This window comes from Mercurialis annua, linkage group LG5 (assembly GCF_937616625.2).
Source record: "Mercurialis annua linkage group LG5, ddMerAnnu1.2, whole genome shotgun sequence".
Lineage (NCBI taxonomy): Eukaryota > Viridiplantae > Streptophyta > Magnoliopsida > Malpighiales > Euphorbiaceae > Mercurialis > Mercurialis annua.
The window spans coordinates 50,370,588-50,395,158 of NC_065574.1; the positions used below are offsets into that span (position 1 = coordinate 50,370,588).

A 24,571-nucleotide genomic window follows, 5' to 3' on the forward strand; every position below is an offset into this window, starting at 1 on the left:
TTTCCCACGACACAAATCATAGAAAAAATGGGGGCTCAGCCTTCGCATTTGCACCTTGTATCAAAAATGGTACCCAACCTTTAATTTGTATCAAAATGGTACCCAACTTTCTAACGTTTGTATCAAAATGGTTTTTTGAACAATTTCCGGCCATTTTTGATGACGTGGCAACCGAAAAACTATTTTTTTATATTTTTGCCACATCGTATGACAAATAAGATTTTATATAGTTTAAAAAATTAAAACGAACTTTTATTTTACATCAATAAAAAAATTATTTTTTAGGTTGCCACGTCATCAAAAGTGGCTTGAAAATGTTAAAAAACCATTTTCAAATAAATGTTAGAAGGTTTGGTACCATTTTGATACAAATTAAAGGTTGAGTACCATTTTGATACAATGTGCGAAGGTAAAGGTATCATTTTGGCTAAAGACTCGACAGTTGGTATACATAAATGAATAAAAGGAAAGGGCAATAGCCATTCATCAAACAATTCAAGTGAGATCTGTTATTGCAGGATCAAAATCGACGACGGATCTTGGCCGGAAGCCGGCGTCGGCAATCTAAACTTAAGTGGATTCAATGGAATCGACATAGTCGTGAGGTAGAGAGAGACGATGGTGAAGTTTGAAGACAACTTTGTTCAAAATAAGACATCAGTGGCTAGCTCAACGCATAAAGGAAGAAAAAAGAAGAATGACGTGGCTCAATTTTTTTTTCAAAAAATGCTTAAATCAAATCATGTGGTAAATCTAATGCTTAAGCCACGTGGCTACATCTAGCTCAAGGCGTAATGCATAAACCAAATCACGTATTGTATACAAAAAAAAAGTACTCACCACGTGTTGTATTAAAACTAATACTTTTGTACCAATGGGGGTTGGTTCAAGTGGTAAGCGGCTTGGTATCGCTTAAACAAGGTCTCGGGTTCGAGTCTTGTGAATGTAAAAAAACCCCACTGGCAAACTCACCCACCATGCCAGGTGCGCGACGGGGGTTGGATCCGGATTAGTCAGGGCGAAGCCTTAGAAACCAGATGGGCTTACAAAAAAAAAACAGATACTTTTGCTGTAAACAAATAGCTGACCACGTAATTGTGGTATTATTTTTTAAAATCACGTGGTACATTTAATTTCCTCTTAATTAAATTACTGTACAATCCTACCCAACTCAAAAATAATATGCACCATAGAATTAAGAAGTAATCTAGTCTTGTAACATGTTTAAACTACTTTTTGTCTGTAATAGATTCATCACTTGATAACGTTTTCATCATTGTATTTCGCCCTCTATCGGTTTCGTCAATTATTAGCAAAGCATGTGAACAACATCAAGAATATTTAAAGGCTACACAAAAAAGAACGGATTTAGATGGCATGACAAGTAATCCTTCGACTGTACAAAGTGTTCCATCTGCGTGGTTACCTCCACCGACGGGTTGTCATAAAGTTAATTTTGATGGCGCTATTGATATGAATTCCAAAATGGGAGCTATTGGCTTTGTAGTTAGTGATTTTGCAGGCAAAATTGTCTTTACTAGGGCTAGACGTTTTCTAGGCATAGTGATACCGATTGTGATAGAGGCGCTGGCGCTTCAGACATTAATGGAGGAGGTATTACATACAAGATACAGCAATCCAATCTTTGAAAGAGATTGTCAGGTTCTGATTGATGCTGTTAGTTCCTCCTCTAGTAATGATCAAGATGCCGGAGTAATATTAGAAGATATCCTTAGTCTAGTTTTCAGATTTTCGGAAATTAGATTTCAGTATGTCAACCGTAATTGTTATTGGGTGACCCATTTGGTGGCTAGAAAAGCCCTATTTGATGACTGCTTTTGCAGGTCTCATCATTCTATTTTGGAATGACTCACTCAAATTTGTTAAGGAGTTATTCATCATTGCATTTCGACTATTCCATTAAATGAAATTTTATCTTTTGAGGAAAAAAAAATGCTTAATTATTTAAAAAAACCCAACTTTAATCTTTATTTCGTTTATACCCTGACCTAGAAAAACTGTCACATATACCCTTGACGTTGTCATTATGTTTCGCCTCTACCCTCGAGGTATTAAATTGACCTCTTTTCATTTGAAAAAGAGTTTAAAATAATCCTTCATTTTTAGCATATATTCTAATTACACATCAATATTATTAATTATACAAAAACACCTTCTTCTTTAAAAAAATTCAACTAATAATAATTTAATTTATATTAATTATCAATAATTTTTTAAAAATAAAAAACCGTAAAAAAATTTACATAAAACTAATAAAATATTCAGACTAATTAATGTCAACCTAATACCGTACTTTAATTTTAAAATTCATTTTTTTTAAAAAATAACAAAATCATTTCTTTATTTTATGTTTTATTTTATTTATTTATTTTATTTAAATTAAAAAAATTAATTAGTTTTAGGACTTATTTGAACATTTTTAAAGATGAAGTATTAGTTTGTATATTTTTTAATAGATTAAAGTATAAAATAATCCTTTAATTTAGTTGTTTTTAATAAATCATTTTTTTTTTGAAATTTGGGGTAGAGGCGAAACATAATGACAACGTCAAGGGTATATGTGACAGTTTTTCTAGGTCAGGGGATAAACGAAATAAAGATTAAAGATGAGGTTTTTTTTAAGTAATTAAGCCAAAAAAAATAATAAGATGCAAATTGCAATCTATCTTACCAAGTTTTCGCTACAAAAACTAAATACATATAAATACCATTTCCAAACCGCCCGTCGACCCTGAACGGCCGGAATCAAAAATCGCGAGCGTATCAGTGTAAACACTGCTCGTCCCCGCCGTCGTCCGTTCAAAAATCTAAGCTCCGTCACTTTTACCGCGAAAGGAATTTCCTCTAATCTTATCATTCCCTCGTTAACCTCTCCAATTTTTTTCCCACATTTCACCATTACGATCATCATCTAGGGTTTTGGAAATTCCAAACTTCAATTTTTCAGAAATGTCTCTCCCTCCTATAGATTGTATATACGTCACAGAAGATTCTCTACGCGAATGGAGAACCGGTAACGCGAATTTTCGCGTCTCTAAACCCGTTCATATGCTCCGATTCCTTTTAGAGCTCTGCTTCACCGCGGTAATTTTTTTTATATTACTTTGTATTTAATTTGTTTTGAATGATTTTTTAGGGTTTGATTAATGCTGATTGATATTTTGTATTAAGGTTCGAGGAGAATTGCCGTATCAAAAATGCAAACTGGTTTTGGATTCCGTAGAGTTTACAGAGACTGTGTCTCCAAGAGAGTTGGCTTCGAGCTTTGCCGATATCATTACGCAGATGGCTCAGGATGTTAGTTTTTAGCTTGTTTTTTGTAATTGTTTTTGTTATTCAATATTGTGTTTAAGTTCTTGTTTTTTCTTTGTAGCTTACAATGCCGGGTGAATACCGTGGCCGCCTCATAAAGTTGGTTAGTATTTTTTGTATAAATTTGGATGGTTGATTGTCTTTTATAGATATTATTAGTTTGTCATTTCATTTATCGAAAGAATTATTATTTCATATCTTTTTTTCTTAGCATTTATTATTTCACTGTTATTGATTTATTATGTGAATTGATCTTGTTTCCAATTCGATGTTTTCTTTGGTTAGCAATTTTGTTGATCAAGTCAGTTATGAATTCAGTTTTTACATTCTCTTTGATGTTATTTATGTTCTTTATGTTTAAATTTGGGTCTTTTTGCTTTGTAGGCCAGGTGGCTTGTGGAATCTGCCATTGTTCCATTGAGGTTTTTTCAAGAGCGATGTGAGGTGAGTTCTTGTTTGTTTGAGAGGATTTAGCTATTCTGTTTTGGCGTTCTTCTTTGGTCTCCTGATTATTTTATTTGCATGATATATTCACATTTGTGCGGAAGCAAAGGGAGAAAATAATGATGACAGTAATAACGTCTCACTTTTCAGGAGGAATTTTTGTGGGAGGCTGAAATGATAAAAATAAAAGCTCAGGATTTAAAGGGGAAAGAGGTATTTTGATTAATTTATGTTTATCTGTAGTTGTGTGTGAATCATTCAGGTTGGTTTTGGTTTAGTTAGGAATGTGGATTCTTGGCTGACTTTATGGTACTTGTTTTGCGCAATAATCCATGAGTGCGTTTCAAGGACTCACATTTCCCAAGGAGGAATGTCACTGACTCCAACAATATGTTACATATGGCTGGATGAGTATTGTTTATTTGCCAGATACATATGTGTGTGTACATATACTTCCTGTTTGCATCATACGCGAGGAAAGTAATCAAAAAAGAAAGTTTAATTTTAACTTAGTGTTATTACTGTCGATTTCAGGTCAGAGTAAACACTCGTCTTCTTTATCAGCAAACAAAGTTTAATCTCGTTCGAGAAGAAAGTGAGGGCTACGCCAAACTGGTAAGGTTATCCTTTTTTTGCATCTTTTTTATTATTTTGTTCTCGATCAGGCAACTACCTATCATGCCCACACTTACTTTTTGACTTTTTATTTTTGTATTTGGTGGGTGTTGATTATTGTCATTTTATTACCATATGTTAATTTCAAAGTGTGAAATCATTTCTTTCTTTTAATATGCGGATTCAGTTTTTTTGAGATTATTGCCTTTTCTTTTTTACTCCATTGAAACACTGGGGCTATTAATTCAGATGTTATTTTTAAAACTTTAGCTACACACATACTATTAAGTAAAATCATTACGATCAATTTTGCAGGTTTATCAGTTTATATATCCTATGATTTGAGAAAATAATAATAAAGAGTATTTTCATGAAAAATGCATCATTTACTTGGCAAGGTTCTCGGAAAAAAAACTAGGTCGGAAGTTTATAGGGAATCTTTGGAGCTTACAGTTATTGTTTTTATTTAATTGCCTACTACATGAAAACTGGCTTTAAGCTTTGTTCCAAGTAACTTTTATTTTTTATGATCTCTGCCGATAAAGCAGAACTGGCATCTTATATCTTATGGTCTTTTTTTCCCTTTAAAGACTGGCTGCATACATAGCATATGTAAATTTGGAAATACATGAATGCGATTATGATGTTTTTTTGTATACAATACATTTATTTCTCGTGTTGATGCTACAAACAATACACTATAATATGATAGAGTGCACGGAGCCAATTGAATTTGTTTTCCTTCCAGATTACGCTTCTATGTCAAGGCTATGAAGATGTAACCAGAAATGCATCATCAGCGACAATTGGCATCATCAAGGTTTTTGATTGATTTAAATATTAGTCCATTCATGTTCTTTGTCATATTCTTATTGTGTTCACCTCTATCAATTATTCTTTGCAGTCTTTAATTGGGCATTTTGATTTGGATCCAAATCGTGTTTTCGATATTGTAAGTTGTTTATTATTTTCGATATTTTTAAGTGTTTACAATCTGATGATACAAAGCTAATAGTTGGGTGTCATTGTTCCTAACTCTCAGTTTATGGAGTGTTTTGAACTTCAGCCTGACAACAGTCTCTTTTTGGAACTGATCCCAATCTTTCCCAAGGTACGTAATAATTTGAGTGAGTAGGCTGGCTTATTTGTGTGGTTTGTACTGAAGCTATGGCAAACCATTTGTTTGATTATTACACTGTTTTTTGTTGCAGTCTCATGCCTCCCAAATTCTTGGTTTTAAGTTCCAATATTATCAGCGAATGGAAGTAAATAGTCCTGCCCCGTTTGGGCTCTATAAGCTTACTGCTTTATTGGTGAAGAATGAGTTCATTGATCTCGATAGCATGTGAGAGCATTCTTTTTAAGCTTCTATTTTCATGATACATATTTCTTGGGTAAATAATGAGAATCCTGATACTTTCACCGAAAGGAAGTGAATAGTCCTACCCCGTTTGGGCTCTATAAGCTTACTGCTCTATTGGTGAAGAGTTCATTGATCTCGATAGCATGTGAGAGCAGTCTTTTTAAGCCTCTGTTTTCATAGGGTAAATAATGAGAATCCTGATATTGTCAAAATTCATTCTTGAATTTACACCCGAGTTTTTATTTTTTTTGGAAATATATACTTTAGAACTTGACTATTAAGTGAAATACTATTCACTTAACATAAAAAATCATCAGTTTAGTCCTTATTTTCCAATCTCTGAGGAAATAGAAGATGTTGTGTTTGGATTATGAGCGGTATTTTTTTCTTGCAAAAATGTCAGGGACCAAATAAGGTATTCAATGTAAATTTTATTTATAGCATGGGAATGCATGTAAATAATTCTTTCTCTGCTGTGCAGAATTGTGTGCTATCTTTTATGCCCAATTTGAAGGTCTTACTTTATTAAATTTAAATTTGTATTTATCTGCTATAGATATGAGCTCTTATAGGTGTGCGATACAATATTCTTGCAGTGCAATACAAACCTTAGAAATCTAACTTAATTAATTTGGCATGCAGTCACTTTTATCTCCACTGGTAAGAGTAGATAAAATCAACGTGGTGAGGTTTGATAATGTATATGTTAGTTAATAAACTAGCTGAATATCCTTATAGTAGAAGCCTGTATAAAACCAGCAGAGTGTATCCACATTCTGCAGATGGGATGGCCCATTTGACACTTGAGACAATGTGAATTAAGTCTAAACCATCCAAATTAAATATTCAAGATTACTTGGACAAATGTTTTTTATATTTATTATATATTATTGAGTTTTCTCAAACTTTTGTTTGGAATATAAGGTAAATTTATGTTCATCTAAAAAGTATGTTTGGAAGAAGCGGTTTCTAGGAAATTAAATCAATGAATTCAAAATGTGCGAGAAAGTGTCTTTTGGTGGCAATCCTAAAGAGACCCTTCTTTGGCAAATAAAATATACATAGGCATGGGCATGGGCATGGGCATACATGTAGTTCTTGGAATTTTCAATTTGTCTATGGAGTACGCCTCACATTGATGATTGATCAAAACTTTGTACTTGCTGCAGATATGCTCATCTACTTCCTAGGGATGATGAGGCCTTTGATCATTATGTTACTTTTTCGTCTAAGCGCTTGGATGAGGTATCATACTGTAATCCTATACTTGCTATAGATTTTTGCTGTCCTTGTTCATCAAGTGCTGATCTGAGGGTGTACATTCATCTATCTAAGTATTTGTGGTGATATTTTTTCATAATTGGCGCTTTTGTGTGGGTTTTCCTATTGAAATTATGCAGGCTAACAAAATTGGAAAAATAAATCTCGCTGCCACTGGGAAGGACCTAATGGATGATGAGAAACAAGGAGATGTTACAGTAGATTTTTTCGCGGCTTTGGATATGGAAAGCGATGCTGTTGCTGAAAGATCATCAGAGCTTGAAAGCAGCCAAACTTTGGGTCTGCTTACTGGTTTTCTTTCTGTGGATGATTGGTATGTTTGATGTTAAAATTGTTCTTTTGTTAAGCTGCTAAGAAAGTTTCTACAGGTTCGCTTATGTTTGAGGTGTAACTTCTTAAATTGTTGGTTGCTGAGATTCTGACTGGCTTCTGTTTTTTCATGTTTCATATGTCACCAAATGATTTTAATTTTTTATTTAAAGACTAGATGCATAAAATTGCATAAGGCATATTTGGTTTAAACTGGGGATCCAGAGTTTTTCTGATCATATGTTGGTCTAAATAAAAAAGGTTACAGATGTTATCTTTTGTGATCTTTTTATGACTTCTGTCATTGAAAAGGACAGAGAGGGGAATTCCGCCCTTTCCCTCTTGGTCACTGTTGAATAGTTCAATAAAGTTGCTTCATAATAGGTTTATTTATTTTATTGACTTAATAACACAGATCTTTACAAATTTATGCCGTGACTGTCAGATAGTAATTTTTCTTTATATTAACAAATTGTTGTGTGTAAATGATACTTGTCCTAGTAAAAGTACAATGAGATGTTTATTTTGATAGTATGATTATCTGTATAACACTGTCTTTCTCAGGTATCATGCTCACATATTGTTCAATCGCCTCTCTCCATTAAATACGGTGGCTCATGTGCAAATATGCAAAGGTTTATTTAGGTAATTATTCATCTATCTCTGTAATGTGCTTATGATGTGTATTTTTCAGTCATTCATAATACATGCTGTGTGATTATGATGCAAAATTTGTTGCTTTTTTCCGTAGAATTTACTTCTCATGATAGTTTGTTCAAGCTCATTTTGATCATTGTAGAAGGATGTGGATATTTTCTTTTGTAATGCTGCCATTCATATTTTCAGGCTCATTGAGAAGTCCATCTCAGTAGCTTATGATATCATTCGTCAAACGCATTTCCAAAATTTGGAGTCTTCTCCAGGAGTTGGTAGTGATTCTAAAGAAACTAGTAGTGCACGTAGCCATGGATCTTTTATCGATTTACCCAAGGAGCTTTTTCAGATGCTAGCAACTGTTGGACCCTATCTTTATCGTGATACAATATTGCTGCAGAAGGTACATTATTTTCCTATTTTGGTCAAATACATTTCTTTCTTTTGAAAAAGGAGTTCTGTTTTCACTTATTCTGATCTGTTGTTTCTTCATGGAAAGGTTTGTAGAGTATTAAGAGGTTACTACATGTCGGCACTTGAGCTTATGGGTGGTATTGATGGAGGTGCAAGTACTGAATCTGCTTTTAAAGGAAACCCTCGTGTTTACATAAGAGAAGCAAGGTCAAGGATTGAGGAAGCTTTGGGCACATGCCTACTTCCTTCGTTGCAATTAATACCTGCAAATCCAGCAGTTGGGCAGGAGATATGGGAAGTGATGAGCCTCCTTCCATATGAGGTTTGTCCTGCATGCTTTCATTCTTCTTGCGATCAGCTTGCTCTGAGACTTCTTTTGATATATATTTTCTATTTAGGTGCGCTACCACTTATACGGTGAATGGGAGAAAGATGATGAACGGAATCCAATGGTTTTGGTTGCTAGACAAACGGCAAAAGTATGTAAACCATGCCTCTCATCTGCGGAGCTAATGTTGCAAACTTGATGCTCTTATACATCATATGCAACCAACTCATTAATTTGCTAATTTTGGTTACATGGGCTCATCTCACAGTTGGATACTAGAAGGATACTTAAGAGGCTTGCGAAGGAGAATTTGAAGCAGCTGGGTAGGATGGTTGCAAAACTAGCTCATGCAAATCCAATGACTGTGCTTCGAACTATAATTGTCCAGGTGCCATTTGATGGAGTGAAATCAATTTTTTGCTTTATATTGATATCTTAGCTTCTTCATGTAGAAGGAAATTGATTTTCTGGAAATTTGGAGTGTGCAGATTGAGGCATACAGGGATATGATCGCACCTGTTGTAGATGCTTTCAAGTACTTGACACAGGTGAGCAATTTGTTTTTCAGTACGCTGTAAGCTTCTTCTTTTTCTGCAACTTTTGGAATCTATATTAGTTTATTATTGTTAGAAAGTGCCACATTAGAATGTGAAGTTGTTAAAAGAGTTATTGTACGTGGTATGTGCCAGCCACCTAAGTGGTTTTCTATTCATTGTGGTAATGCTTGGACAAGTTAATGAAGATAATATTTATACTAAATTCGTTTCTTTAAATGGACATTATGTTTTACCCGTTACATTATTACCTCCTTTATTCTTTATTATTTGGTGTTATGGATTGCTTTCTTGCCTTGTTTTTGTCACTTTTGAACTTTTTTCTTACTTCCCATGAAATTCGAATATGTCAAAGCTGATTTTGCTTCTTCCATTGCAAAATGTAATTTATACTTTTGGCCTAAATTTTGCTGGTTTCAAACACATTTTTATGCTATGCATTGATGGTTGAAAGCTGTTGAAGGAGATGACCAAATTAAAGTGTGTATTAATTTGGTGAAAGATCATCCCTCAACTTGTAATCATGCATTGTCTCTCTTTTGTTGGTGGGGAATTCACTTGTCCAATTATGAGGGCTTGCTTATCAATTTTATTATTTTAATATAGTAAGAGTGCTTCTATTGCTGGCTTATCGTAAATTTTGGTACATGAAATAGTTTAGATAATGGTATTCCTTAAAACATGTCTTATCAATAAAAACATTGTGGAGGGGAGCTGCAACATTCAGTAGCAGGATTTTTATAATCATTTTAATTGTGAACAAGTTAAGTCTGCATACTAGTTGTCCATTCGTATTGTTTCATTCTCTAATATTCCTTCTTCCATTATATGCCGTGATCATTGTGAAAGTTATTTGGCTGTTTACCGTTGCTTTCTGAACTGATAATTTTTCTTTTCTTTTCAGCTTGAGTATGACATCTTAGAATATGTTGTAATTGAGCGCCTGGTCCAAGGAGGTCGTGATAAGCTGAAGGATGATGGTCTCAATTTGTCAGACTGGCTTCAATCATTGGCTTCGTTTTGGGGTCACCTGTATGTGAAATCATTTTATTTTCAGAACTCTGCATTATCTTACAATATTTCTTTTTTGCCTGCTGATCTTGGTTTGAAAAATTAATTGGGTTTTAACATAACGTCTAAACTTGTCTTACTACTCCCAGGATTAGAAGTAGGTTCAAATTTTAAATTACATGCTTGATAATTTTTTTTGTGCTATGCTTCGGCATTCTACTGCATGTGGTTGCTGGTGCTCTTATTGCTTTTTAACTTTTCAAAGCTTCTTAAATAACTTTTGGGTAGTTTGCACCCACTAAAGTTTGTAAAGCAGTCACGCTAAACGCATTGCTATGCAATGCATGGTAACAAACATTTTGAGCATTGAATTGATTCTATTGAGGGTTTTTAGATATTTCTTGGGATGCTTTACTTCAGTTTCCGGGTTGCAGATTTAGCCCAGCAAAAGCAGCATACTGGAGCTGAGGTGTTGTGAGACATTAGTATGCAAACCATATCAGTTTCAACAACTCGGCTTCGCAGTTGATTAGGCTTCAGTCAGAGAGCTTTATGACGCTGTATAAGAGATTGAAAGATAGGTTGATTGATGTTTTTGACGGTGAGGATTGATCAGAATTGCATTATTCATTCCCGTTGAAGAATTTTCTCAAATTGGCACCTGCTGGAGCTTTTAAGTTTAAGCTGTCCTTTTCTTGAATTTTGTAGTGGGATTCATGAGCTTGAGCAGCTTAGGGGGGGTTTGATAATTGCGGAATCAAATTAGCTTTCCTTATATAAGGTTATATTTATTCCAAGGGGGGTTGGTTAGGCAGGATGCATGATCAAAATTGACATAAATCCTTCTTTCTTCTTTTGCTTTAAGACTTTGTCATGCTTGCTATTATAGCTGAGAAAGGAACTTCCTGAAATGTTGAGATGCGATCATGATCATTATCTGGGTAGGAGGAGGATTATTTGTGATCTAAAAAGGGAGCTTATTTTGCCATATAAGTTGAGAGCTTGGTGTTATTAATAAATATGGTAAAGCAGTGAAGATCAAGTGTGTTAAATTTAAAGCTGAACAAGTAGATGTGAGTTTGAATGATAGCTGGATGCGATTTTCCTTTAAGTTGATCAGTATTTGATGATGGTATGATCAACTATTGGCTGTGCAGCTGTTCCAAGTGATTGTTTTGTTTGAGTGATACAAAATGATATGGGAATGGTTTCTATTACTCCTTTGGCTGTTGAAGAGCTTAGTTTTTATGTGGGAAGCTCAGATAAATGCCTGTTGACTCAGTTATAAACTTTTTCATCTTCTGTCAGTTTGGTTCTTCTTTCAGTCAAAATCCCTTGCTGTTATTTGTGGGTGCAATGGTGCAAGATAAACTTGTGTTTTTGGATCTGAAGTTACTATATACTATCCACTTCAGATGGGCACTCTATGCGTTCTTAACAAAATGAGGGATCTGTGAGCAGTCTATATTGGTTGTAGCCGCACTGGCATGTTATCGTTATGGCTTTTGGGTACTTCAAGGTGTACTAGGTCTTTCCTATATGGAAATCCTTGGGCTGCCACTGCAATATCATATATAACTTGCTACCTGGCAAAATTATCAAATTCTGTAGACGAGCACTCGCAATTGTTGTCAAAGCTAACATGGTCGCCAGGGCTGTTCAGTTGTACATTCGTTGGCGTAGTTTTTCATTGGAGTCCTAAACTTTTTGGTTTGTGTTTTTGCATTCTGCTTTTTTCCCCCTCTTTTCCTTTTAAATATTTCTTTGTCTGAGTTATCTTTATATATACATGTAAATGGTGTCTTTTTAACATACAAAACTATGTAATATATGAAATGATGTCAATAGTTTCTTTGTTCAGAATTACATGGTTGGGCAGTATGTTGTATTTATTGATTTGGATTTTATTTACTTCCTTTTTGTTATGTATCTGTGCATTTCCTTATTCTTAGGTGGAACTAGCTTGAAAGACTTAATTATGGGTTCTCCATGGGTAGCTGAATTGTTTTGTTTTGACTGGATATGCTGGTATGGATAAGGGCTCATGAAACATCTGAGGATTAGGAGGAAAGGACAATATTTTCTCTATGACTAGGTAGATTTATGTTATTATGTGCAAGATTGCTGCTGTGGGAGGGATAACGGCTTGAGAAGTTGGAGATAGTGCCGATTGAGAAAAACTCACCACAGGATTTGTGATAATGGTTTGGCATTCTCAAATGTTGATTTAAGGGCTAAAAAGTTTCTTTGTTTTGTATTTATAGAGATTTTAGGAAATTTGTTTTAAAACAGATAACAGTGGGGTTGTAACTATCTCAACCAATTTTTTGCCTGAGGCTTTTGGCTGTGGCATGACTTCTACAGAGTTTTTTTACTGGCCAGACTTAGTAATGCTGGAATATGGAGACAAGTAGCAGGCAACCGTTGCAAAGTTCTACTTTTTATTGCTGTGGTGGTGATTTGGGGTAATGATATTTCATTTGTCTATCAAGCATGATTTACTTTTCTCGTGGAATTTGGTCTAGGTCATGTCAAGTTAGTTTTTCCCAATCATCAGATAACTTCTTCTCCTCCCAGCCACACTTTCTGTTTTCTTCTTCTTTCCATTTTTCCCAATTCGTTTCTTTATTTTTCTGGTACAAGTATCCTTGACCTTATTCTCAATCTTGTAGACATTCCTTGACCTTATTCTCAATCTTCCAGACATTGGCATATGACCTGACTATGTCCACTGGCTCTTTTTGTAGTTCTTCTCATGCTGCTCATGGTTGAAGATAAATATTATCTCGTTTCCTATCCCATCCAAAGCTATAGCTATCATTTCCAGATATTTGCTCCATATGTATCCAGGATTGCACACCATATCATTTTTCCTGTCTGATTGCTGTAATTTCAGAAATCTGGTCTTACTTGACAAGTGTTTTTCTTTTCCCTGTGTCCCTTCAGGCATTAATTTTCTGCAGTCAGTAAAGTCCATCTTTCTTTGATATTGATGAATGGATTATCACGAGAGGGTAAAAATGGTATTTCTGATATATGTGAGGCTTACCAGATCTTATATTGGTTTTGGCCATGGAAGTGCATTTTCAAGATAGGTCCTTGAAGAGGCATTGTCTCATTTTATTCTCCGGGGGTTTATCATATTTGTTGAGTGCGGTGTATGATTTTAAGGGAGTTTCTCGCCGGCCGTACTGTGAGGGAAATCTACAGGTTAGGGATGTAGTAAGCAAAAAGTTGGCAACACAACTATCATATGTGATGTTCGAACAATAGGGAAGGAGCAAAGGGTGTGTGGTTGAGGAACAGTAGGTGGATATTGGTTTATCTGTTTCCATTTTTATCAATGGTTATTTTCATCTTTCATTGTTTTGGGTCAGTGTTCTTGATGAGATTTTAATATTTTATGACCTAATATCTTCACTGAATTGACTCGCACTAGCTGACTGTTTTCCTAACTGGTTCCATCTTATATATGGTTATTTGTTGCATATGCCCTCACCTTTTTTATTGAGATTATGTAAGACGATATTCTGAGGTGAATTTGCTGTCTTAATCATAATGCCCTTGATATATAAAATTTAATTAGTATCTTAGAAAATTAATTGTCTGTAACAGACTGAAAATTAATGACATCTACTTTTTACTCTCTAATTTTGCTTGGCTAAAGAACCTTACATTCTTGGTGATCTGAGATAAATATGACCTGGGTTTTGGCAAAAGTTAGAAAACTTATTGGGAGTTGGTATTAAATTATCGAAAACAAAGATTAATGGGATGGCATTCTAGTCTACTGCCTTGTTAATGATTTTTTATTTGACCCACTGGGAAATTTAACTGAAATGGTCTCTAACCCTCCTGATATTAAGTGACATACTATTGTTTGTTTAAATGTTGGTGTCCCTTTTGTAAACCTATAATCTGTTTGCTTGTTACTTTATATTTAAATGTTTTGGGGGTTAGCTTGTGGAGATCTGTTGCCTTTGCTTAGGAAATAATCATTGATATGCTGTTTTATCTTCTGTTTTGGTTGATTTCCTCAACATGTGTGATTTTTCTTCTTTTTTAATTTTCTTTGTAGTTTTATGCAGAAGATTGAGCTTGAGAAATCTGTAAACTTACCATGGCTTTATATGTTACTTCTGCAAAACTTTATGAAGATTTTACTTGCTTCAGGTGCAAGAAGTATCCATCTATGGAACTGAGAGGTCTTTTTCAGTATCTTGTGAACCAGCTTAAAAAGGGCCTGGGAATTGAGCTTGTGCTTTTGCAGGTATTACTCAGAACATGGTTGTTATGCTGTGTTGCAACTTGTAACTTGTAACTAGAGCCAGAAGTGGGTGATTAATGGCTGAATTTCTGCTATTTATCAGGAGCTCATTACCCAAATGGCTAATGTTCAGTACACTGAGAATTTAACAGAGGAACAATTGGATGCAATGGCAGGGAGTGAGACTCTTCGGTATCAGGCTACTTCTTTTGGAGTTGCACGAAATAACAAGGTGTTTATTTCACTGAACTCCGTTAAGTGACAGTAATGTGTTGTTTGACTTAATTAATATTTCGATCCCGACACCTTATCTAATGGTAATTTTTTCTATGAGAACTTGTAATTGACACAAAACTTATTGGACCTATATGGCCTTTTCCCCTGTGAAACATTCTTAGGTTTTTGATGCTATAATGAACTGCTGAAATGCATGATTTAAAGTGTTTACTTGCTATGTTCATGTCCAAGTTCTAGAACTTGCTATGTCTGAATAATAGAAGTATGTTAACAGATGATATACAAACCTTTCTCCACTTGCCTTCTTCTCTGAAATTATGTGTGATATGTGTTCTCTTTTAGCTCACCCAAGGTCATTAGCTCTTTGATTGCGGTTGATTTGTTCCCCAACTTACATGAATGCTTTGAGCTTTAAGTTATGGAGCTGTTGGTTGCTAATGTTTCTGTATATTATCTCTCTCTCCTATTTATTATTTATTTGTTCTTACTTTAGTAGAGCTTTATATACATACAACTGGCTGTGAGGAATTGTTGGTGCTGCTGAAGAAATATATTGAGAAGCAGATCCCTTTGGCAAGAGTTTTAAGATTTGAAGTCTCTAGTGATTGACTTCTTAATTTCTAAATTTCAGATTTTTGTTTTGCAGGCTTTGGTAAAATCTACTAATAGGCTTAGGGATTCCTTGTTCCCTAAAGATGAACCGAGGCTCGCAATTCCCCTTTTGTTGCTTGTTGCTCAACATCGTTCTTTGTAAGCTATATGGCAACAACTCCTCAGAATTTCTTATTAGGATTTTCATGCTTTACTTAGGATGGCCGAGGTGCTGGCTGCTGGTAGAGGACAAGTCGCGGTATTCTGGTTATTTAAAAAGATCGAATCTTTCTAAAAAAATGTGATAGATTTGAATTATGGTGATTATACAGATATGGAGTGCCTGTTTACCACCAGTTCTCTTGACATCTTGTTTGTGCATTAAACCATCTTAAATACTGTTCGAAATAATATTTACTTCTATTTGTGTCCCATTTGTGGTGCCTTTTGAACTTTTTCTCACATGGGCATATCAAAATGTTTTACTTTCTCTGATGTATTTCTCTTTCTAGACAATCAGTCTAATGACTGAATAGTTTGTTTATGTTTTGAATCTTTTCCTGCAGGGTTGTCATTAATTCAGGGGCACCTTACATTAAAATGGTCAGTGAGCAGTTTGATAGATGCCATGGAACTCTTCTTCAATATGTGGAATTTCTTTCTACTGCAGTTACACCAGCCATTGCTTATGCAAAGCTGATTCCATCGCTTGATGAGCTTGTTCATCTTTACCACCTTGATCCAGAGGTCTTTCCCACACTCACCGTCTTAATGATTTTGCATTTGTGGAAGCAGCAAATGTCAAAATTATTTGTGTTTGTTTTATGCTTTCTGCCTATTTGATTCATCATTTCTAACAACTTTCAGTTGTCTCTTAAATTCCCCTCTGATCTTATGATTCACGCCATGGTCAAATGTTTGCTATATTGATTATTGTGCTTCGTTGTAATTTACTATTTAACCTGGTGCATATTGTAGGTTGCTTTTCTAATTTACCGCCCAGCCATGAGACTCTTTAAGTGTGAGGGTAATTCTGATGATTTCTGGCCCCTGGATGACACGGAAGCTGTCAGCACTACAGATGTTGAACAAAAAGAAAATAGTGACAATGTGATTCTGGATCTTGGCTCTCCTCAGAAGCATATAACGTAATAATTCAATTCTTTTACTGCTGTTTGCTTGCATTGGTATCATTTTCTTCCATAATTTGGCTTCCTTCATAGTTATTATTTAATGGGATAGATTGAAGATGGGCCAATAATAGTATAGAATTTCTGTGCAGCTGGTCTGGTCTTCTTGAGACAGTGAAAGCAATGTTGCCATCAAAAGCCTGGAATAGCCTCTCACCTGATCTCTATGCAACCTTTTGGGGACTCACACTGTATGATCTGTATGTTCCTAGAGATCGTTATAAGGCCGAGATTGCAAAGCAGCATGCAGCTCTTAAAGCGTTGGAGGAGCTTTCTGATAATTCAAGTTCTGCAATCAGCAAAAGGAAGAAAGACAAGGAAAGGATTCAAGAGTCTCTGGATCGTTTGACTAGTGAACTCCATAAGCATGAAGAAAATGTTGCATCAGTTCGCAGACGACTTTCTCGTGAAAAGGATAAATGGTTGAGTTCTTGCCCTGATACTCTGAAAATCAACATGGAGTTCCTTCAACGCTGCATTTTTCCTCGTTGTACTTTCAGTATGCCAGATGCTGTGTATTGTGCTATGTTTGTGCATACTCTTCATTCCCTTGGGACACCCTTTTTCAACACAGTGAACCACATTGATGTTCTAATATGCAAAACTTTACAGCCTATGATTTGCTGTTGCACTGAATATGAAGCAGGTAGACTTGGAAAGTTTTTGTTTGAGACATTAAAGATTGCATACTACTGGAAGGTAATTTACTAAATCATCCTGTTTCTTTATATTCATATATTTTTAATCTTTTCTGTGAAATTTAAAGTTTACACATTTGAATAGTAGAACATTATATAAAAACATATTTTCTAACAAACTTGCATTTTTTTAATTGTATCAATTGTTCTTAAGGTATCTTCCTTCCAGCCTCATATCTTTCAATTTATTCAATTGCTGATATTAAACAATATTCTGTCTTTAGAGTGATGAATCAATTTACGAGCGCGAGTGTGGAAACATGCCTGGATTTGCTGTGTATTATCGGTTCCCAAACAGCCAACGCGTTACATATGGCCAGTTCATTAAGGTGAGTTATCGGGCTTTAAATTGGTCAACTTCAAAAATTTGTTTATTGTTATTTTCATGATCTAAGTGGCCGTTCTGATTTTACTTCCTTCATGCTGTCAAATACTCTACTTGCAATTTTTTTAAGCATTTTTAAGGTTTTCAAATGTAACTAGATCTTCTTTGCTTTATTTTTTCTCTTGCAGTCCTGTTAAGAATTGTTTAGACTGTCAATATCTCTTGTTGAAAGTAACATCACATTTTTGCGGTCTAAACTTCGTGGATATGCAAATTAAATTTTCCATGGTTCAAGTTTGTAATTATTACAGTTTTCTCAATTATTTCTAGTAGAAATTCTTGACAGTAAAAGAAAGCAAAATTTTCTGTGATTTTCTAATGGAAGAAGTATTAGCATTATAATTAGTTGAAAGATTGAGTTAGATATATTTTTTTCAATTGATGGAATTGTCTTCTTCTTTCTTTGGAGTTAAATTCAAAATTTTGGTTTGCTTACTAAGTTGTGACCTTCCTCTTTTTCTCCAATTTCTTTTCTTCATCTGCACTCTCTCCTTTTTCATGTCCTCCTGTTTGCATTGTTTCTTAATTTTGACGATTAGTCCTATGCGAAGAAAGACTCTCCCCCAGGTTCATTCTGTAATGCTAATTGAGCAAGCCCAGCGCATATCTGGAGTTTCTTGTTTTCATAAAGTTTGAATTTTTCTTCTTTTGGCTTAACATGTGCAACACTTCACTTTTTCATGTGCATCTTCAGTGATTTATTATGGATTATTACCATAGAGCAATTTTCTGCTTTATTCCTTGTCATTCTTAAGGAACAATTCAATTTTTGCTGTGGAGGGCACTAGTTATCTATCTGCAATAGTTTGAGTATGTCATCTTCTGTTGTGTTATTGGTAGACATTAATTAAAATTTTTTAGTGGCGTTCTTTTTTTTATTTCTGTAGCATCTTCTGCAAATATCTATTGTTAATTGGGCTTGAAATTCTTCTACTTTTATTTTGAATGTGTATGAGCCACAATGAAATATAAATTCATGTGTGCAAAGTCATCCTCCTTTTACTTCTGGGCCTATTATTGTTATTTGACTGCTGTTTCTTGTAGGTACACTGGAAATGGAGTCAAAGAATCTCACGGCTGCTCATTCAATGCTTAGAATCATCCGAATACATGGAAATTCGAAATGCACTTATTCTGCTGACAAAAATTTCAGGTGTATTTCCGGTTACTAAAAGGAGTGGCATTAACCTTGAAAAGAGGGTAAGAGAAGTCAGGAAAAGTCTGTTTTTGCTTATACCTCAATGTAACAGCATTACTTGTATATCATTCCTTTTACTTCCTTTGTGTATAGGTAGTCAGAATTAAAAGTGATGAAAGAGAGGATCTCAAGGTGTTGGCAACTAGTGTTGCTGCAGCATTGGCTGCTAGAAAGGTGTGTGGTGCATTTAATGGAGTATTTACTTTTTACTTTTAGCTTTTGTTAAAGTTTTCTTCTTGTATGCAGCCTTATTGGGTCACAGATGAAGAATTCGGCATGGGTTATCTTGACAATAAGCCTCCAGCTGCTTTAAAGCCTGTCTCTGCTAATACAGCAGTTGGCCAAAACACTTCCGCTCCTAATGTTTCTCAGAGTGAATTAGCTGTCGGAAGAGCAGCTACAACTGTAACGCAACATCCAGATATGGGAAATTCAGTCAGAGAACATACATCCAGAGTGAAACCTGCAGATAGCATGTCAAATGTGAAATCCGATCAAGGGAATCAGAAAAAAGGTGGATCACTGGTGATTCTGTCCGATGTTCAGCCCTCTGTTTCATCAGTAACTGGGCAAGCTGGAGCATCAAGATTTGCAGAGAATCAAAAGCAAGCAGATGAATCAGGAAACAGAATGCCTGATGAAAGCACAAGCAGAACTGCCCCAAAGAATTCTGTAGAACATGAGGTATTTTATATTTTATGTTTAATACTTGCCATGGGTTTGCTTCTTTAGTTGGTGTTCTTTTGTTTGTTTTGTGGACCAGACATGCACTTAGATTGGGGTATTAAACTTAGGAGGGTACTGAACTATGCAAAAGTTTCAAAATGGGTACTGAACTATGCAAAACGTCACAAAATGGGTACTCTCGGCCACTTTTTGCTGACATGGCTTCTTCCTTCGTCCGATCAGTGGAGAACACGTGGCTGAGAGTACCCATTTTGTAATGTTTCATATAGTTCAGTATCCATTTTGTAACAAAAAAAAGTTCAGTACCCATTTTGAAACTCTCATTACCCTCACAAGTTTAATACCCCTTAGATTGACATGAATATAAAATGGTTATCAATTATTTAGCACAGTTGCAAGTTTCTAAGAAAAGTAAAAAAGAAACAGAAAGAGAGAACATCGGCTTTGTGTTTTTATCTTTGATATTTACTCATGCCATTTTTTTTTGAAACTTACTCATGCCATTTTGATCACTCATTATTAAGTCAGTAAATTTATTTAGGCTAAACTCATTTTAAAGGTCCCTAAACTATACGATTTTGCTTTATGGTCCCTCAATTTTTATTTGGCTTCGTCCCTAAACTTTTTTTTTAGTTCATCAGGTCCTTTTTGGTTCATTAGATCCTTAAACGAAGATCCATTTAAGGACCTAATGAATAAAAAAACAAAAGTTTAGGCACCCAATGAACCAGAAAACGAAGTTTAGGAACCCAATGAACCAAAAAATGAAAATTTAGGGACTTGAGAAAGCCAAATAGAAGTTGGAGGACCTAATGAACCAAAATTGTATAGTTTAGGGACCTCAAAATAGGTTTAGCCATTAATTTAACTCAAGTTTATCATCCTGCAAATGCTTGTTTGTAGCTCTTCAGTCTTCTCTCTTCAGTCTTCTGGTCTAGAAAATCTTAAGTGTTTTAGGTCACTTTTCTTGAATTTGATGGAGCCGTGCACATGGCATTTTATTGTATTGTCAGTTGGAAAATTGGAGTACAGCAAAATGTTGCTCTTGATGCTGCAGTTTTAAATTATTGTATCTTCTATTTTAGAAGTCCTACTTATTCTTCATCTGTAGTCAGGGTGTTGAAATCACAGTTCACCTGGGGTTGACTATCCGGACTGTCTTTCTCCATTCTTAATGGTTTTGGGCTACATATTGTAGAAGATGTAGGGCCGTGTAATAATCTTCGACCACTCTATTCTATGATTGCCTAGGTCTGTATTTCCTCTGATGTAGGAAACATTTGAGAAATCTATTCTACGTATATTTAAGTAGGAAAACAGTAGAAACTAACCTTAAATTTAGAATTCAAGGTCTGTAAATTAAGAGAACTTTTTTCTCATTTAATTTTTTAAATTTATCTAAATAAAACAATACAAGACAGAGCAATTATAGAGATAAAAGAAACCCTAATAATATTTGAACTAGGAATCAGTAACTAGGAACACATAGACTAACACAAGTTAGGGAAATAGTTAACAAATTAAAACTCCCAAACTTTAAATAAAACAAGAACTCCAAAAAGTACTGCTTAATGAATATTGCAGCAAAGCAGGATTTTTCAGAAGTAATCCTTGGGTATTAAAGTTTTTAATTCTTGACCAGAAATCTAAATTTTCTTTCTTAAATTGTTTTCTTGTCCGCATCATCTGCCATCTACATTAATATGGTCGATCTTTCCTGGAACTTTGTTTGGGTAGCTTTGAGCTTTTATCCTTAGAGTGCTGTGTCGTGGTTAGCGTGTTGAAGGACTAAACTCAGAAGTTGGGAAACAACAAATATTGTGTTTTTAGTAATAGTAGATCTCGATCATATATTTTTCTTCAATAATTTTTGGAGAGCATCATTTGTCGATAGTTTCTTCTATTACTATTAGTGTGAATTGGAGAGAATCATTTATTGATAGTTTCTGTTATTACATAATTATATGCATTGTTAATGTTCACAATTTTTTGTTAGCAGCCAAAATCTTCAGGCAAACGGCCAATGCATGCCGGATCAGTTAAAACACAAAAACAAGATGTTGCAAAAGATGACTTGAAATCTGGAAAAGCTGTGGGCAGAACTTCCAATGACAAAGATGTTTCCTCTCATTTATCTGAAAGCAGGCAAGGAAATGGTACTAATATTTCTTCTACAGTCACCCCCAATGGTAATGCCGTGACAGCATCAGCAAAAGGCTTGAATCCATCCACACGAACAACTGATGGTCATGGCAGTGAATTAAAGGCAGATACTGGACCTGCTAAATTTTTGGTAAAAGATGATGCAACTGAAGCTGGTGATGCTCACAAACCTCCAAGAGGAGTTCATTCTCCTAGGCATGATAGTTCTTTTGCAGCATCATCAAAATCTAGTGATAAGCTGCAAAAGAGAGGAAGTCCTGGAGATGATTCCGACAGATTAAGTAAACGTAGAAAAGGTGATGCTGAACTGAGAGATTTAGAGGCTGATATTCGATTATCTGATAGAGAGAGGTCCACAGATGCTCGATTACTTGATCTTGACAAAACTGGAATTGATGAACGTATACATAGGAACATGGACAAACCTTTAGATAGGTTAAAAGATAAAGGTATTGAGAGATATGACAGAGAACATAGAGAAAGATCGGAGCGCCTAGATAAGTCTCGTGCAGATGATATAGTAGAAAGACCAAGGGACAGGTCAATAGAACGATATGGAAGAGAGCGTTCAGTTGAGAGAGGGCAAGAGAGAGGAGGTGCTGATAGGAGTTTTGATAGACCCTCTGACAAAACAAAAGATGAAAGAAACAAGGATGAGCGAGGAAAGATGCGCTTTGGTGATGCATCCTTAGAAAAACCACATGATGAGCGGTTTTACGGGCAAAGTTTGCCTCCACCACCACCCTTGCCTCCTCACGTGGTTCCCCAGTCTTTAAATGCTAGTAGAAGAGATGAGGATGCTGATAGAAGGTTTGGAACTGTTAGGCATTCTCTAAGGCTTTCTCCAAGACATGAAGAGAAAGAAAGAAGACGTTCAGAGGAAAATTCTTCAGTTTCACAAGATGATGCAAAACGCAGAAGAGATGATGATTTTCGTGACAAGAAGCGGGATGAACGAGAGGGACTGTCGATGAAGGTATTTATGCTTCTACCTAATGAATCATTATTTTTCCCATTATTTGAGATCTGATAAGCATTTAGTCTCATGTTTGAATGTAAAGTATAACTCTTGAGTCTTGCCTAATCAGACCTGCCCCTGCTATTGGAGGGCGTTTGACTACTTGCATTTATTTGCGGGCCTGCATTCAATTAGAGTGAGGCCCATGAAGACAAGGATAGCTATGTTGATTTAAATGGCCTTCTCGTTTGGTTTTATTTTTGGTTTGTGAAATGCCAAAATATATAGTGTCCTAGATATAAGATGTTTAGATTGTCTTTTTTTGTCTGATATAACCGCTACTCTCTGGGGCATGAGACCGTCAAAGGTTGGTAAATAGGGATAAGATTTACTAAGAACGTGCTAAATGATTAAAGAACCTCTTGCAGACTCACTATCTCGCTTATTCTTAGTCTTACATTTTCTCAGTTAGGGTATTCACAAGCATCTTTTTTTTTTTATAAAGGTTGCAATTATTGGTCTGATGAGTCATCTTTTCTTTCTGTAAATTATTTATGAGGTAGGTAATATGTAAATTCATTTGCACTTGTTAATTTGATTTGTTATATTTGACAGGTGGAGGAGAGAGAGAAGGAGAGGGAGAGAGAAAAAGTCCCTTTGAAGGATGACACGGACGTCAGTGCTGCCTCGAAAAGACGGAAACTTAAAAGAGAGCATATGATGTCGGGGGAGGCTGGTGAGTATTCTCCAGTTGCTCCACAACCTCCCATTCCAGCTGTTGGCATGTCGCAATCATTTGATGGTAGAGATAGAGGGGATAGAGGAGCCATGATCCAGCGAGTAGGTTACTTGGATGATCCTGCTATGCGCATTCACGGTAAAGAAGTAGCTAACAAGATGGCTCGTCGAGATTCTGATCCGTATCCTTTAATCATATTTTGCTGATTAATGTATTCATATTTATGATTTCTCCATGCATTTACTTAAATCATCTCCTGCCACTGATTAGTAGACTATTCCCGTCATCTGTTTGCTGCATATGGCATGCAATATCTCTTATCATTTTTTAGCTGGTAATAGTTAGCCTGCAATAACAACTCCTGCTGCCTCGATGTCCTTTTTAGACGTCCTGTTATAATTGACAACTTCAATTTATAGAATTGTTTCAACTCTATTATTCCCTTTTTACCCTATTCAATTAAATATCTTATGAGAATATATTTTTTTTAAGAAAATGTGATGTATTTAATAAAAGGATATTAAAGTAATATTTTATTTTATCGATTGATTTACCTTAAATGATATGCATAGAGAATTTTTTTCGTTTAGATTGGGACAAAGTGAGTATTTAGTTATTTTGCAAACCTTGCTGCCTGGGTTGTGCAGTTACTTCCTTTCACTTGAAGGCGATCTAGAAGTAGTATTAGGTTAAGGCTGATATTTTAAATTAACATACGATTACACATGCATTTACTGTCAGGAGAATTTAATTTTTGTTAGAAATGTTGAGTCCTTAATTCAGTAAATAGGATGTATGACCGAGAATGGGATGATGAGAAGCGCCAAAGAGCAGATCAAAAGCGGAGGCACAGGAAATAGAGTGCGGATGTGTGTCCCTGGAGATTATACGATGGGCAATGAATTAAGGCTCTGCGTTGGTTCATCAAAATGAATTTTCTAGGACCCTGTATTCTGGTGGGTTTTTATTATTCCTATTAAAAACTATATCAGATTAGCTTTTCTAGAACATGAGTTTGCTGGTTTCTGAACATTGCTTTAAATGGAACATGCAATTTATTGACATGAATTTTGTTCGTTATTTGTATATGCTGAGCACTTAGTTTATTGTATTTCATTAGATATTTAGATGTTTTTCTTCTTAATCTTTGAT

At 35.2% G+C, this 24,571-nt stretch overlaps 2 protein-coding genes across 4 annotated transcripts; both read left to right on the forward strand.

Annotated features, from left to right (window-relative positions):
- The first annotated feature begins 874 nt into the window (after positions 1-874).
- Positions 875-1,869, forward strand: LOC126682016 (uncharacterized). Its single transcript, XM_050377572.1, has 2 exons — positions 875-893; positions 1,250-1,869. The coding sequence occupies exons 1-2, from the start codon at positions 875-877 to the stop codon at positions 1,867-1,869; spliced, it is 639 nt and encodes a 212-aa protein (XP_050233529.1).
- Positions 1,870-2,687: 818 nt separating this feature from the next.
- LOC126680646 (THO complex subunit 2) lies at positions 2,688-24,505 on the forward strand. 3 transcript variants are annotated; one of them, XM_050375796.2, is made up of 32 exons: positions 2,688-3,105; positions 3,193-3,318; positions 3,395-3,436; positions 3,718-3,777; positions 3,928-3,990; positions 4,312-4,392; positions 5,141-5,212; positions 5,297-5,344; positions 5,435-5,503; positions 5,604-5,737; positions 6,925-7,000; positions 7,156-7,349; positions 7,910-7,990; positions 8,192-8,402; positions 8,499-8,735; positions 8,812-8,892; positions 9,010-9,129; positions 9,230-9,289; positions 10,200-10,327; positions 14,480-14,576; positions 14,677-14,805; positions 15,457-15,560; positions 15,968-16,148; positions 16,380-16,549; positions 16,684-17,290; positions 17,514-17,618; positions 18,719-18,874; positions 18,966-19,046; positions 19,119-19,556; positions 21,556-22,698; positions 23,296-23,600; positions 24,210-24,505. In XM_050375796.2, exons 1-32 carry the CDS (start codon positions 2,971-2,973, stop codon positions 24,277-24,279), a joined length of 5,604 nt encoding a protein of 1,867 aa, XP_050231753.1. In that variant the 5' UTR covers positions 2,688-2,970; the 3' UTR covers positions 24,280-24,505. The 3 variants fall into 3 exon arrangements, with proteins under 3 accessions (XP_050231753.1, XP_050231755.1, XP_055961728.1); XM_050375798.2 differs by having other exon boundaries at positions 21,559-22,698; XM_056105753.1 differs by lacking the exons at positions 2,688-3,105; positions 3,193-3,318; positions 3,395-3,436; ... (5 more) ...; positions 5,435-5,503; positions 5,604-5,737 and adding an exon at positions 5,812-5,900.
- Positions 24,506-24,571: the final 66 nt, after the last annotated feature.